Source organism: Fusarium keratoplasticum, chromosome 5 (genome assembly GCF_025433545.1).
Source record: "Fusarium keratoplasticum isolate Fu6.1 chromosome 5, whole genome shotgun sequence".
Classification (NCBI taxonomy): domain Eukaryota; kingdom Fungi; phylum Ascomycota; class Sordariomycetes; order Hypocreales; family Nectriaceae; genus Fusarium; species Fusarium keratoplasticum.
Genome location: NC_070533.1, coordinates 995792 through 1012008, shown reverse-complemented (window position 1 = coordinate 1012008; position 16217 = coordinate 995792). Strand labels below are relative to the sequence as shown.

The 16217-nt window shown below is 53.7% G+C and overlaps 3 protein-coding genes across 3 annotated transcripts; all 3 read left to right on the top strand.

The window, feature by feature from the left end:
* Positions 1 to 3927: 3927 nt before the first annotated feature.
* NCS57_00697700 (uncharacterized protein) lies at positions 3928 to 4500 on the top strand (the record flags this gene model as incomplete). The annotated part of the gene is made up of 1 exon (XM_053056843.1): positions 3928 to 4500. The coding sequence occupies exon 1, from the start codon at positions 4036 to 4038 to the stop codon at positions 4498 to 4500; it is 465 nt and encodes a 154-aa protein (XP_052913038.1). The 5' UTR covers positions 3928 to 4035.
* A 3235-nt stretch (positions 4501 to 7735) lies between these two features.
* NCS57_00697600 (CMP/dCMP-type deaminase domain-containing protein) lies at positions 7736 to 8374 on the top strand (the record flags this gene model as incomplete). Its single annotated transcript, XM_053056842.1, has 1 exon — positions 7736 to 8374. The coding sequence occupies exon 1, from the start codon at positions 7874 to 7876 to the stop codon at positions 8372 to 8374; it is 501 nt and encodes a 166-aa protein (XP_052913037.1). The 5' UTR covers positions 7736 to 7873.
* Positions 8375 to 8836: 462 nt separating this feature from the next.
* Positions 8837 to 9748, top strand: NCS57_00697500 (NmrA domain-containing protein; the record flags this gene model as incomplete). The annotated part of the gene is made up of 1 exon (XM_053056841.1): positions 8837 to 9748. The coding sequence occupies one exon, from the start codon at positions 8837 to 8839 to the stop codon at positions 9746 to 9748; it is 912 nt and encodes a 303-aa protein (XP_052913036.1).
* Between the last annotated feature and the right edge of the window lie 6469 nt (positions 9749 to 16217).

Sequence of the window (16217 nt, the reverse complement as noted above, 5' to 3'; positions counted from 1 at the left end):
AATATTCATGAGTTTGTGGGCTCGGTGAAAAATTTGTTTGACCTCGGAACGCCTTTCCCCCCGCTTGTCGTTGTTACACCTGTTGTTGCTGATGCTGTTCCATCTAATCATGACTGATGTCGTTGGTTGCAAAATGGCGGTGCACACGACATGAGAGGGCAGACAAACCCTGAGAATGGATGCATTTCCTCTGACTCACTGCATCCGTTCCGTAGCTGCAGGACATGCACATGCAACGTTCGGCTGGTCACCTCAAGCGGCCGAGATGCGCATTTGCTCTTGACCGCCCTAGAGACGGATGAGAATGCGGGGACCGGGAATGTAAGAGATTTTCGGTGGAGGGGAGGCATTGTCAACGGACAGAATCCGTGGGATACTAGCTGAAGCTTCTGAGAATCCGACAGAGCTCGGTCAAAGGGCTAGACTATCACGGCTCAGCTTCTTGTGAATGTGACAGGTGCTTTCAGGGCTGATCAGCAGTGCTCTGGGCTTGACAGCTGAAAGCTCTGGAACCCGAGAGCGGCGCAAACGGGGTGTGCCACAGCACCGGGCTGGAACTGCAGATCATCGCGGTGAAACCGCGGGGAAGCACGCAGCTGTTGAGCTACCACTATCTGATGAAGCTGATTGATTGCAGCCAAAAAAGCTCGACTCCTCCAGGCCAATCTCGAACATAGTTGCAAACGCATGCGCTCATCCCTTACCTGCCTCACGTATTTTGATAGCTTTTGCGATCTATCAGATGCGTTCATTCCCCCTGATTCAATCAAGACAATTTGATGGTCCGTGAGAGACAGGGCCGAGAGTCATGGACGGGGCATGCCGCGCGCACACAAAGGGGGAGAAAACAACAGCAAAAAAAAAATACACCAACGAGGCGGAAAAATGATAGTCGAGAGCATAGTTGGAGCTATCGACGGCTCCGCACAGAGGGTTTGCCAAGAGAGGTGGGAAACTGACAGTCGGCTAAAGGACTACGGACGCGGCTCCGAGTATCTTGCCGCACCGAGGAAGCTCGGGAAGGCGGAGTGGCACCTTGTGGCTGATGAGGTTAAAGGGTATGGAGGCTTGTGTTTACATGGATGCACAGTTTGTATGAAAAATAAAGGACGGAGGTGGATAACCGCTATAGCCACCTTGCTTTTTTGCATGATACTCTGTAACCAGGAGGTTGGAATAGAAAAATTTCCACGAAAATTTTTGAAGCAAATTTTGTTACTGATTTCTTGCTTCTTTTCTTCCCTGATTGTGAAATTTGGCGAGATTCACAAGCTGGGATTCATGTCATGGATAAGAAACCCTGAAGCCCACACATGCCCCCACTCCTGTCTTCGATTGCGATACCGAAGATTTCCCAGGGGAGCCATCGCGGAGAAGGCGGTGGCTGCCGTGATTGGCTACCGGGATCGCAATCCATGCCGGCCGGCGGTGAGGGGAGGGGTGCGAGAGCGAGGATGCTGATTCGTGCGGTCCCCAGTCTGGACGAAAAGGGCAGCTTTCTCGGTCCGCCATGGGAGGAGCTCTATCGGAGGGGTTGAGAGAGAAAAGCTAACGGGCATGCAGGGAAGTAAGTTTAAGGGCGAGAGATGGTATTCCGGTCCGGGTCATTGGCGGAAGATGGGGGTGAAAAGTGGAGAGTAAACCTGGATTCCGTTCTGTTGACTAGGGATTGGAGCGGCTTGGTAAGAAGGCTTCTCGATTGGAGAGGGGGGGGAACACAAGAGTCGCGATAGAGTCAGAGTGATGAATGAAGAAGCGGATGAACAGGGCTCGCAACGGATAGGTGCGCGTGTTCCTTTCCCCCCCATCGTGTCAAGTTGGTTGTCGGCGAGTTATTCGCTGCTTCTTGCTGTCGCTGACCGGCGGTGAAAAAGCATCAACAATTACTATCGATGACTTTACTGGTGGATAGGTATCCCATCAGCTCTCTCTGTCCGGACAGTCGCCGCACATGCAACCCAATCGATCAACGACTCCCTTCGGGCGGTCGGTTCAAACGCGTAGAGCAGATAGGCCATCGGAGCCCTGTAAAGGCGTGCTCTGTCACCAAGGGAGGCGGTCAGGATGCAAGCCCTGCCGCCGTCCCCCCAAGATGGGAAATAAGGTGCCCAAAGGTACGGGAACGGGGGGGCCAGGAGGGGGTGTGGTTAGCCGCCCTTTTCTTCCCCCGAGAGAGAGAGCTGAGTTTCCCTCGGGAGATTCCAGGGCACCTAGCCCAGCCCAGGGCGGATTTTGGGCTGCTGTGGCCATCGCGGGGGGCCTCTTCTCAGAGAGCCTGAAAGGGGGGGGGGGGGGGGGGCGTGGGGGGAAAGAGGCAAAAGAGGAGAGAGACAAGAAGGAAAAAGCAACAGGAGACAAGAAGCCACAAGCAAGCAAGCAATTGAATGAATGATTGATTGATTAATGATTGTCTCTTTTTGATGCTGCGATGATCAAACGGATGGTTCAAGATCCGATGCCGCCGACCGAGCAGGAATGCAATGTATGACTGGGTCAGACGAAAAAAGAAGCAGCCGTGATGGTCGCCAATAGAGAGGCACGGGGTAAGGATGATTCACTCGTGTTCATCACACACTCGTAATCCAGTCGTACTGTATTTTTGCTGTTGTAGGTGGTTTTGTGTGTGTGTGTGTGTGCATCGCCGCGCGCCGCGCTGACAACTCGTCATCAATCAACCTATGTATTCCCTATTACAAGCAAATCCCGTCCGGCTGTGCCGCTCATGACTGTGTTTCCGAATCCGAGTGATAAAAAGCCCTGTTTTTGGGGTGGTGATGATGATTCAGACGCTGGCAGCGAATCGAGGCCTCCCCCAGATTACGAAGACGTAGGCGCCGGCCGCGTAGGGGTTCAGATGGAAGCAGAGCAAACAGGCGAGACAACGAGCAAGCAAGCCACGGAAGCAATCAATCAAAGCAGGTTTTTGTTGTCTTGGATGGGAGCGGCCTTTGTCTTGCCCAACATGTCCGACCGTCTTTTTGCCATTGTAACGTTTGTTTGTTGGGTTTATGAAGCGATGCTTATCTCACCTTTTTGTCGTTGTTGTTTCTCTACACACGTCTCATTGATTCCATCTTCTACAAAGCAATTAATCAATCGTGTCTGCCACATCACCACTTTTACCAAGCTCGACTCATTCCCGCAGCGTCACTGAACAGCTCGACTCATTACTGCAGCGCTTGAGAATTCATCCTTCGATTATTCTTCCTTTTTCCTTCTCGCGAGTCGTGTACCTACTTGACTCTGTGTACCATCTTGGGCAAGTGGACGCGACAACAACAAGCAACGAAAAGAAAGGTCTTGGCGGGAATAGAATCTGGATACCGAGCCGGCTTCTTGACAAGAACACGCCCCCCCTTTGAGTCAGAGTCAGAGTCACCCACTCTCCCACGCCTTGGGCTCCCAGCTGGAAAGGAAGCTTAGCCATTCACCCGCTCCGCGCATGCCCGCCGCTTACCCGCCCTTATTCTCGTCTCTCTGTCTTCCACCGCTCATTTCACCACGCCCTTGTCCACCCCCCCACACACTGGGCTCTACCACTGACAAGCTCGGCGAGGTTTCCCGACAGCCTGCCAGCCCAGCGACAGCCAGCGGAAAGCAAGCCTAACCGCACCGTATCCCGACGCCCGACCTGACGGGACCCCAGGCAGAGGACCCTTGCCGTTGCTCTGCTGCGAGGAAATCTTCGCCGGAGACCCTTACCTGGACCACACCCCCAACCTCGAGTCAAACCCCACTCCTTTCACACCCCCTCCCGGCGGATACACGCCTCCACCCCCTTCCCATTCCCGTCTTGTCCTCCATTCCAGCCAGCATCGCCCACCCCCCCAGGCTTCCCTTTGCCGGCTGCCTGTCCGTCTTGCTTCATTTATAACAATCCCACGTCCCCGGGTTTTCACCCAAGGATCCATTTATCTGCTCTCCACAACAAGTATCAAAGTGATCAACAGCATCTCTTGCTATTCAGCAACCTCTCAGCTCATCGAGCTTCACTCGCCATCCTCACCTCGCCTTCCAACAACCACAACCGCCACAATGTTCGGCTCATACGGCTCTTACAGCTCCATGTGCGCTTCCTCTGCGCCCATGGACATCACCTCGCGCAGCAGCTTCACCTCTCACGACTCGGCCTGCGCTTTCCCCTCTTGGCCTCGACGCGAATCCCTCTCCGAGTCCGACCGCGAGGAACGCCCTACGTCTTATCTCTCCGACGACGACCTGTTCCTCCCCGACCCCTTCGACGATGACGCCCGAAGCGTCTCCAGCGCCGGCAGCTCTTCTCCTGGCGCCATCGCCTCTCCTCCCAACGTCATCTCCGACTTCGAGCTCCTCCAGGCTGAGCGCGAGCGCCAGGCGGCCATGCAGCGCGAGTTCATCCGCGTCGTCGCCATGGAGAAGGAGCGTCGCCGTGCCGCCGCCGCACGAAAGCAGCGCCGTAGCAGTTCCAACAAGAAGAGTCCCAAGACCAAGCTCACCTCCATCCAGGAGTCTGCTGAGTAGACGAGCTTTGGTTGCTCTTCATGACTGTTACGATTAATGATAGCGTGCGTACTGGAATTTGCTGTCTGTCTAAAACAGTCACTAACACCATCACAGGCTGCTTTCTTTGCATTACTACATATGATACCCCCGAGATACCCCACACATCAACAGTCGCATGTGCGCAGAATGCACATGCCAGATCTTCTACACCACTACCCCATCATAATACCAGATGGCCTTTCAACACAAGGACACTTCACGTGAAGGCAACCACCACACCTTCATTCAACCTTCCTTGGTCTACTTTCGCAACACACACGACACACCGGCAACACTTCTAACCGCCGGCTTAATCACTTTGCCCTATTGTGGGATGCAATAGCCGACAGCCACACCGGAGCACGGTCGATGACGACATGACGGACTCTCTCGGATTCGGGCTGAAGGCCTTCGCCACGTTTTCCCCAGGCTCCAATGTGGGGGTGGGGGATGAGTCAACACACCAACAGCCAAGTTTGCCGGACCGAGGAATGGATGACAACAATAACAAACAAACATGATTCCGAACCGGCCCAAGCTTTCCTTTCCCTATCGCTACGAGGATTGTCCGGACGGGTGGAAGACGCTACTCGCTCTGGTGTGGGCCTCGGAGACTCGGCCTTTGACCGGACCAAAGAGGGTCCTGGTTCCCCGCACGCGGGCCGGTCACGGATCAGGCTTCGGTCTGTTCCCTCGGTCGGCCGCTTCTGTTTTTCCTATTCTTCTCTCTTCTTAATCTTGTTTTGGTACATCCAGTCCTTTGCAAGGACTGGCAAGCATCGCTAGCGCATGGGAGTTCTTTTTTACTTGTCATGGAATGGGTCTGAATACAGACAGGGTCATGGGGCATTGGGTATTGGTTACAGTTCTTGCATCAGCCGCCCACCACTGGGTCAAATCAGCTGGCACACATTTGGGTTTACTGGAGCAAGATGCCTGGCATGGCACATGGGAAAGGATATGCATTCAACAGGGCATTGCATGGATGGGTTTATTGCATTACTTTAGATACCTTAGGATAGTTTTGATTTCTTTTACGGCGGCCGTCGAGCCAGCCCTGGTCTTTTGAGATACCCTACTAGTTAGTTAGCATTTGCAATGTCTATTGACGACTATTGAAACAATTCCGAGTTCCTCTTTTCATGTGAAATGGTGTCTTGATTGTGGTGGCTCCCTGGTCTTTTGACTTCTGCTTTTGGCTTATTATACGCTGGGGTCGCGGGAACTTGCCGACAATACGAATTGCCAACAAAGCCACGATCGGGGAGCCAGCATGTGCCACCGTCAGCTACCGAGCCTCTGTTGAATAAACCAAGCCTCTAAATCATAACGGTTGCCTCTCTACATCGGCCTCTTGCTTCTTATCTGCCTCGGCGCCCGTGGTCCCGTCCCGTGCCGGGTTTGAGCAACCGTCACATGGCCCTACAGCCGACAAGGACGGGCTGACGCCTCTGCCGCCTAGGCAGGCGGTGAAAGCGCATCGCGCGCCTGTCTGTCTCTCGATGAGATCGGCGTCCTAGAAAGATGGCTTTTTTCCACGTGAAGTATGGGGATTGTCGATAGGACTTTCTGCTGGGAGTGAGCGTAGATGTTGGAGTTGGTGTAGCTGTGTTTGTGACTTGACGTCTCGTGGCGGAGGGGTGAAACGAGGCAGTTGAAGGTCTTTGTTACTCTTTTGTGGCTTCTATTGTAGGAACATGGCTATTTTAGATACTTTGCATACAGCTTTTGTTCAAAGCTACAAGGACTATCTATAGTGGTGTTGTCTAGGACAATGGAAGCCTAAAGTTACAACACAGGACTCTACAACGTACGCATCTCCCTTGGTCTCTTTGTCGCCGGGATCTTCCTGGCCTATGCGTGCTGAAATCACACTTGAAAGAGTCTCTTTCTTATTGATGATCAAAGTTTCACGTGAAAGGGTGTGATGAGAGCTGGCTCCGACAAGGGCACCGACAAGCAGGTGAATCAAAGGGTGAGGAGTGTACACCATGGAATGCCTAATGAATGAGCTATAGACTGACCATTGTTAACAGAATGAGTAGCCCTGAAACGTCACCTGGTTGTGCTTTCTGGACATGTAGCTCTGCACTGGACAAAGGGGAGTGTGTGATGTGTACGCTCCTAGACTAGGAGCCGGGTTGGCGATGCAGACCGTGGCTTGACAGCTGCATAGGGGCGTGTGAAGAATTTCAGCTGCCGAATGAAGCTTTAGCCGTGTCATTTCTATTGTGACCCTCTGTTAGACATTTATCGAACCCTTTGACGGTCTTCGGACATCACTGCTTGAGCTTCTGACCTTGTGTGGGTTCTACTTGTGAGCTGCCTTTGAGGAGCTGCGATCTGTGGAGTAAGAACAGCTAGCTATGTTATATGATGTTTTACTGGATAAACGTAGTCTGTCGGCATGGACATGGGTTTGGTAACTTACTCCCTCCCGGGAAAGGACTTGTGGCGTTTGACACTGGGCGTGACAGCTCGACTGAGTATCACCATGAATTGCCGTGATGTATTCTATTTTATGTAGAGCCGAGCCTGGGAGATACAGCCCATGTCAATGATATTGATTATACCCTCCATGGGAGAGTTTGATCATGGTTCATCTTGTACTAATGTTGAACCGAGTACCTCGGACGATGCATGTGATGGCCGAGTGCCTTTGAGGGCGACAGACACTCCAGTTGATATTTCGCAGAAAGGAGTTGGATTCTGTATAGAATTCAACCTATACTAAAGTGAGCTGCGTTCAACAAGCCCAGCCTGACCTATCGTCGCGAAAAGATCTCGCATTGCGTTGTAGGTTATCAACCACACTCACTTACACTCGGCCAACTACATCATGCTAGATGGAGCTGTCACTTGGATATGAAAGCTATAGGGCCTTGAACCTCGACTAATCAGATAGAAATATGAACGATTTAGTCGTTTCTATTGAGTTAGTTGCCGAACTGAAGGCGTGTCTATGGTGCTTTCACCCAACCTCTCAACCAACTCAAAACTGTGAACCCCTTCACTCTCCCATGATGAGCCGGACTCCTTACTAACTGTCATATTCTTGAATCATTACTAATATCCATCGCGAAATAAGCTTAATTTTGACGTTTGCTCTCCATCTCATGTTGCTCAGGCCCCCTCGTCTCTATCAAAACCCTAGCATCCTTCCCCGCATCATGAACTTAGTAATTCCACCAACGGGCCACTTCAAAAGTCGATATCCAACGACGCCATCACGTCAGCTACGATATTACAAACCTACATTCTATTTGTCAGCTACTTTCCTCGCTGTCGAATCTGTATAAGACCTCACTGCGTACTTGCCGAGATACAAACCCCGCAGATCGACACAGACATCATGGTCAACGATAAGGACATTCAGCACCTCCGCCTCGCCGTCTCCCTCGCCCGCGAGGCCCTTCAAGCCGGCGACTGGCCCTTCGGCTCAGTCCTAGTCTCTGCCTCTGGTGATGTCCTCCAGACGGACCGCAACCGCGAGACCACCGGCTCAGATGCCACCCTACACCCCGAGTTCACACTCGCTCGATGGGCGCAGCAGAACCTCTCACCAACCGAACGCGCAGAATCAACAGTTTATACGAGTGGAGAGCACTGCGCCATGTGTTCGGCGGCGCATGCGTGGTGCGGACTTGGGAGGATTGTGTATGCGTCCTCGACGGAGCAGTTGGGCGCCTGGCGGGATGAGTATGGTATTGGAAAGAGCCCTGTCAGCCCGTTGAGCATCCAGCAAGTTGCTCCGGGCGTTCAAGTTGAGGGACCGGTTGAGGGCTTGGATCAAGAGGTTAGAGCCCTTCATGTTGAGGTTTGGACGGCCCAGGGACTCAAGCCCAAGGTGTGATGGGAGATGAGAGTTCCGTCTCATCCACTAGAACATGATTGAATTATAATATGATGGCGGTTGTTCTCGATTGGATCGTCCATAGTGATCTTTGGAGGGACTTGTCCATGTTGGATAGCCTGAGTGATCGACCCATGCCATTACTAGTTCTAAGAGTCAACTTCTATGGCGACACTTGCTTGCTTGGTCATCAACACCTCAATGACGTTCAGCTTAATTATCATCCTCATCTCATTGCGATGATCATTGACTCATCTGTCGTCGTAATACTCCAACAAGGCTGTGCATTTATTTGTAAGACATCTTGGAACCATCCGTTCGTTAGCTTGTCTTAGCCTGAAAGTCGCCGGTTGGAATGCATCCGAAAAGTCTCCGTGGACCATGGTATAACTCCGCCTCGTCGCCCTCGATGAACATTCCATGAATCAAACTCACTCTCGACATTAATAGACAACCACTAAAATGACCCGAGATATCCTCATCGTTGGAGCTACCGGCCAACAAGGCAGAGCCACCATCGACGCCATCTACAAGACCCTCAATGCCTCTCAACATCAAATTCGAGTTCTGGCTCTGACGAGATCCATCTCATCGCCCAAGTCTCAAGCCCTTCAGTCAACTTACCCAGACATTGTGCTGGTACAAGGCGAGACTCAAAATCCAGAGCCAATATTTACAGCCTATCCATCAATCGCATCAATCTTTCTCGTCACAGTTCCACCCAATGACGAGGCCCAAGCCCTCCCTCTCATAGAAGCAGCCACAGCGCACTCAACAGTCGACCACATCGTATTCACAAGTGTTGACCGCGGCGGCGACATTGTGAGCTGGTCCCAACCGACAGAGGTACCTCACTTTGCAGCAAAGCATCGCATCGAACTCCGGCTGCGTCAACTGTGCCAAGAGTCGGGCAAGAGGTGGACCATCCTAAGGCCGACGGGCTTCATGGATAGCTACAACCCTGGCTTCTTTGGCCAGCTCATGGCGTCACTCTGGGCTGCTGGAATGCCCGCAGACCGCAAGATGCAAATGATTAGTACCCACGACATTGGAATCTTTGCCGCCAAGGCGCTCCTGGACCCTGAAGCGTGGGCAGCCAAGGCCATTGCCCTGGCAGGCGATGAACTGGACTTTTCCGAACTTCAGGACGTGTTTAAGAGGACAGTAGGAGAACCCCTCCCTCAGACTTATAGAGCAGTTTCATATCCTGTCTTGTGGATGGTGAGCGATGCCTCAAAGAGTTTCGAGTGGTTTAGGACGGCGGGATGGGATGCGGATATAGCCTCGTTGCGAGAGCAGGAATCTGGCCTGCAGACATTTGAAAAATGGCTTCGAGAGTCAAGTAGATGGACATGCGTTGACGTAGCGAAATAGAACTGTAGTTAGTGTGTCTTGAGCAAATAGGAAGTTATCCAAAGAAAAGCTTGTATCAATGATCAGTCGTATCAGTCCTATCAGCGTATCGCAATATCTCACCGTCGCCGCCTTGCCAAGCTGCTATACGGAAGACTTGCATACCTACTTGGAGGAGCAAGTAGCTTGTAACGCCAACATCTCTTGGCCCGATCCCAACGTTTCGATAGCTGCTGGCAAGTGACTTGGCGAGGATGCACAAGCGTTGACCCATCATTCCTGCATCCGCCTTTTTACATTGACGTCCAAGTTGGACATCTTGCATCGCCCACGCTTCCTCGGCAATCCTCGATCGTGATTGATGGTGGTCAATCAATGTCTCATCTGCACGACACAAGACATGAATGGCGACAACACTCTGACCACGGCCGGTGCAAAACGCCCGCTCACAAAAGCCAATTCATGTGCACGATGTCTGCATTTTGACCTCTGCTTCAGAAGGTCCCTCTTGGGCCCCGTTCGCAGCCCAATAGAGTCCTTCAACACCCCAGCGCCCGCATTCCATTCATGCACAACGTCGAATCCCCCGCGTGGTCGGCTCGATTCCAATTGGAGCGCCCCCGAGTCCAACTGAGATCCAAGCACAACCTCGTTCGATGCTTCAGATCGATGGTGGTGTAGTGCCGATGCCTCAGAGAGGGGTTGTGTCTGACACGTCCAGCCTTCCGTCTGTGTTATGCCGTTTCTATTGCAAAGCTTTTCCCTCCTTGGGATGGAGGGAGCGCCTCAGAGTTTGAGATTCGATTGTGGGGAATCCTGGAGCTATGCGAGGTGATGGACGGTGATGCCGCGAGCTGACATGCATCGACTTGGTGAATGGAGGGGTCACTCATCAAGGGTAAACCTGTGTTGTTAGCTCCGCTGCCGTGAGTGAAATGTGACAAGAGAAAAGAGGTCAGCCAAGCCAGAGACTCGGCAGTGTGCTCAAACTCAAGTCTGCGTGAAAATCGGCACGGCTGGAGTTGAGGGCGGGATATCGAGCGGGCGTTGATCTTCAGGTCCATCACATCCACAATCCGCCACAGAAAACGTGCAAAAGCGATCGACAGCCACTCGGACCAACCTTCTTGTTTGCCAAGGCTGTCATAGTCTAGAAGACATCGAGCGCCTCCAACTCCACAATGTCCGCGTGGCCGCTCCGTCGTCTACTCCGCGATACCCATCCGTCTCAGGCACGGTCCATGTTTCTCGTCCGAGAAACGAAATGCCGCTCAAAGTTGCGCATCACATGAGGCGATGAGCGTTGCAGATTGAGCTTGGACCTCAAAGACCTTCTCGAATCCCATCTTGATTCTTCTCACGGCTCATTATCCAGCCTCAAACGTGCGCTCTTCCAGCCACTCACATACAATCAAGTGCCAGAACGGAAATGCCTCGTGCTGCTACTGTCACATCAGCTGAATCCTTGGCTGGTTGCCTCATGGGGCTCAGCTCGCAACTGTGGAGAAGTTTGGAAAGGCCTCTCAAGCTCCGGGAGGGGGACGGCTCAAGGCTCAGCAAACAGTTGAGTAATACCTCCAAGAGGCTGCTGGGAGTAAAACGATGGCTGTGAGCTGTGGCACACCTTGCTTGTCTCATGGCTTGCAAGGCCAAGATAGTCAAGATTGCCGACTGGTCCCGTGCGTCTAGTTCCTCCTGCACCTGCAAGTCAGCATTTCCTTCGGAGGTATAGCCCAGAGAGAACTTCGGGCAGGTGCAGAGCTCAAGAGCAACGAACGAGCCGTGTTAAAGTGGCAAACCAGGCTTCATAACACGCCGCTATCAGGTCATGCCGAGTCTGGACGAATCTGAGAATACCAGCCAACTCTCGGAGCAACCTCGAGCCGGTCGAGAGTGATGGCCGTCACACTGCGACCTCGAGAGATTGCAGGGGCGTAATCACTTCTTCAATGCTAGCAATGGCCTCAAAATCATCGGAATGGGGCTATACTCGAATGGCCTGCGAATATCTCCACAGAGCCAAAGGCCCGCTTGAGTGGCGCTCCCAACCTGTAAGAGATACCACCCACCAGCCTGGCCGCGGTTTGGGCCGCAGCTATAGCATGGCATCCCAATACCCCAGCTGGCACATGCGTGAGAAAAGTGACCGGGTTTTCCGCGGCCAGGTCAACAGACCGTTGTTGACCGGGTCCAGCCTGCCAGGGCCAACAGGAAATATGTGATGACAAGATCGTAGACCGGAACTCTGACCGGTATCTTAGTCAACGAATGAGTTGCACCACAACCAAGAGCCTCCGCCTGTGACGGCATCCTGAGGTGTGACAGCAGGTACGAGACGCAAGCGCGAGGTATAGAAGCACCGAGTGAGGTTGGGCATCTTCCAGATCGAGTGCCTGCAGTTATCCGCGCCCACACGACAAGGGCGCACAAGAGCTAGTCCGTGCGAGGCTGCAGCAAGCTTGAGATCATATTCTGTACATTCAATGAGCCGTGGGGTACGAGGCCCGTCTGCTAGGCCGTTTGAACCTCAAGGTCGCATCACGGGGAGCCCTCGTGAACAAGACGAGCCCGGTCCGCCGGGATAGTCAATTTCGCGCTTGGTGGACAAAACACTTTCAAGGCAGTGGCGCTGAGGCCCGCACTGTGCTTTTGGCTGTAAAGTGCGTGCAGCAAGGGAGGTTTTGCAGAGGAATCCACTTGTATCTGCACTTCAAGGCTGGTTCTTGGGCTGGCCACGAGAGGGATGCTATTCCACAGCATGTAGCCGCGTGGATTAGTACGTTTCAAGGCGGTTTAGCATGATCTGACACGAAAGGCGCGGCACATAGAGCTTGATGCGTTGGACAACGCAAATCCAGTTGTTAGTCCGAGAGGCTGTTGTCGTGTGATGCTCTATGAGCAATAGTGGACCGTCGGATTGGTCATGATCTTGGCCATGAGAGCTGAGAGATCTAGGAGACGGAGGCAAATTCGCCGTATCTAGGATCGCAATTCCGTAAGCTCCTCTTTAGGATAGCCGAGCGGTTGAGGTTGAGGTACGAGGTGCTTGTTGAGCTGAGGCGCGGTGAAGAGGACAAGAAGCAAAAGTGAGTTCGACAGGGGACTTGCTTGTTGGCTGGTTGGTGCTAAATCTGGATCTGCAAGCCTCGTTGCCCATTTTGGCCACCTGCCGGTGAGACAGACGTCGGGATAAAGGCTTTCCACCCGTGGGGAGTTCAAGGACAAGCCCTATGGTTGACTCGTTGCTCATGAGACAGGCAGTCTGCCTCTGTTGGTCCTCGGTCCCGGGCATTCGGGGAGGTCGGTCAAACATCTCAATGGCCCACAGACAGGTTGCTTGGATGATGCTGGGCGGCTTGCATCCATGTGGGGATTCAGTCTCTGACCCCGGGCAAACATCGTCGATCTGGTAGTCGAGAGACAAGCCCCAATGGCGGTCGAGCCGCGCTCTCTGTCCGACATGAATCCCAGACCCATGCGGTGATAGACTGGACAGACGGTAAAGAAAAGCAAAGCCTTATAAGCGGAGCGCTGGCAAAGGAAATGAAATGAGCAAGGTGACGTGTTTAGACGCGATCTGAGCTGTCATGGGCTTAATGAAGAAGAGATATACGCGAATGGATATGTAGAATAGAGTGTGGGTGTGGTAGCAATGGGCGGGATGGACCAGGGGTACAGCAAAAGCAACCAAAGATCGTGTATGCGGGAGGAGAGTTGGGAGGATTGGGTACGTAGCAAGGCACTCGGACGGAAACAATGATCCACATCCGACCAAGTCAATGCCAGAAGGAAAGAGCCAGAGACCGCCACGTCCAACAACGTGAGAAGACTCATACTTGGAGTCAATTGCTGACTCTCACCTGCTCCTTCCAACACTCAACGCTCGTCAGAGGTCGAAAGTGGGTCCGGCGGGCATTGGCGCGGGTGAGTTGGACATGGGTAACTCGTGACGAGCGGGAATCTACACAGCAAGGGCAAGTGCAAGGCAAGTGCTTCGGTAAAGAATCGCCAAAAAGCCGTTGGACAATGCCGGAAATGACCTGAGATGACGAGAGGCATTGGGAGGGCCAAACAGGAAAGCACGCAAGTGCACTTCGCTTCGTGTGAACCGAACCCTCATTTCCTCCTCATCATGCCATTTCGGCGCCAAGGCACATCCTGCTCCAAGAGATCCAAGAGGCTGATGCTCATGAGTGAACGTTGAGAGCTGTGCTTGGCCTTGGGCAGCTCTGAGCTCTTTCCGTCCGTAGGTTGGAGAAAAGGTGGAGTGGACCCCTTCCCTTGCTAGCGGGCCGGGAAGAAGAGGGCGATTAGATCCCTGCTGGGGACGGTGATCGGCCCGCCCATTGGCCCGTCCCGGGAAAGAGCTCCCAGCTAGCGCGGCCAATCAAGTACCGTAACGCACCTGCAGCACATCTGGAGCACATCCGGGCGCTTCGACGTCGACGTCGATTGAACGGTTACCGGGAAGGCGTGCCCCACCCCGCGTGCCCCCATGCTCCATCTCCCAACCACATGCTTTTCCTCCTCATTCACTCACCTCACCTCGAGACCGTCAACCTCGATTTGTCGCGCGTACTCAACACTGCCTGAGCGAGCACCTAGCGAGGCATATGGCAGTTGCAGTTGTGAGGGTAGGCTTGGAGACCTCTGGAGCCACAGGGCAGCAGCCCCCACCGCAGGATCCGAGGCTGCCAGAAAGCATTGGCATTCCATGTCGCCGCCTAACCACCACCATGATGCCGTGTCCACGCACACGCAGACCGCAATGTAAGGTACCAACCGGCCTGCCGTCTCAACGGGACCTCCAGCAGAACTGGATCGACGATGCCGTGTCGCCGACCCTACTGCACCCGTTGTCGCGACGCCAGGCCAGCGTGCAAAGACGCTGTGCTGCGCTACCTATATGCTCTGCTGTGTTGTCCTGCAACGCTTGAGAAAGCCACCGCTCGTCGTCGTACCAGACGTAGCCCCGCATAGCTCTGCCCATCTCACAAAAAGAGGGGCAGCAGGGACCGCGAGACGGTGATTGACGGGTTGAATCAATGCATAGGTAGGATGGAATTTGGATGAGACGACGGTGAAAGCCATGACGACCAAGGGAATGTGTCCATGATAAGAATCGAGCCCGAGACGGTGAGGTCCGGGGCCAACTCAGGCGCCCGGACTCGAGCGACGGGACACAATTGATTGATTGATAGGTCGAGTCGATCGAGCGTCGAGTTCTCGAGTCGGAATGGACCATGGAGGTTTTTACAAGGGGCTCCGCTGAGCGGGCCACCCACCTCGACAAGCCGTCCAACGAGTCAACGACGGGGTCAACTCAAAAGGCACGCGGCCAACCCACGAGGCTAAATATGGCAGGGGGCATTGCTCATTAGACGTTTCGTTTGAGCCGTTGCTACTCGCTGCTGGCTACTCGCCTTGTCATGAAGGAAACGATCCGTCGATCCACAATTCGGCATCGCATCCATAGAGTAGTCGATTTTGCCGTTGCTCGTCATTCATCAATCCAAGTCCGCAGCCGCCGCCGGCGATCCATTCACGTCAAGGTGACCGCCTCCGCCCGGACTGGCGTTTTTTTTTCTGCGCCATCCGATGCCTTGCTCGAGACCCCTGTTTACGAGACCTGCTAGAGGGCGACAGAGCTCCCTCTACAGCACGAGAGGGGATCCCAGTTCCATGCAGCTCCTCTCCTCGTCTTGGCCGCCAGTCTCCACCGGCTGGTACTAACAATGGATGTCCGTCCCAGCACATCGAGGCCGTGCTGTTCAAGGCTCCAATCCCCAGCCGCCGTCCACCATCCGCCATGTCGACCCCTGGGTGCCATGTTGCCCATGAGCCGGTCCGTCTCCGCTGATCCATGGAACCCAACGTTCGCAGGGCTCTAATTATATGGCCTCTGGCACAGGCGTCCACTGACAGGCCAGGACGCCACTTTGTAGGCGCCATCTCTGACTCTGGACCCCTCGCCCATGACCCATGATGGATGGTCCATCACACTGAGCACACGCAGTAACGGCATCCACACTGCTCGCTCTCAGGCACCCTGGATCGTCTGCGTCCTTCTCAAAACCATCCCAACCTGCTCTTTTTCTGCTCTAGATTTCCCTCTTGGGCTTCTTCCTAGTCCTTCTCTCCCCTTGTCCTGTGCTGTATCTGTGTCGCCTCATCACACTGTCACATCTTCAGCTCTTACAACAACTCCACCAACAACAACACTCCCAACCCCCAGCTTGCCCATCCCAGCTTCAGTTTGTGGGAAGAAACAGGTAATGATTTTTTCTTATTCTCATAACTTGCCGTCGTCTTCCGAAACCAAACCTCACACCCGTCATCATCACCCTATGCATCGCCCTATCGCCTCTCTTGCTGCCCATCTGCGCCTCGTCGAACGCCTCCTCCAACGCCTCGTGCCGCATCCTGTTGTTCGCTCCTCAGATCCTCACCCAACTCTCCAGCGTAGTCGCCCGTCGTTGCTCAGCACAGC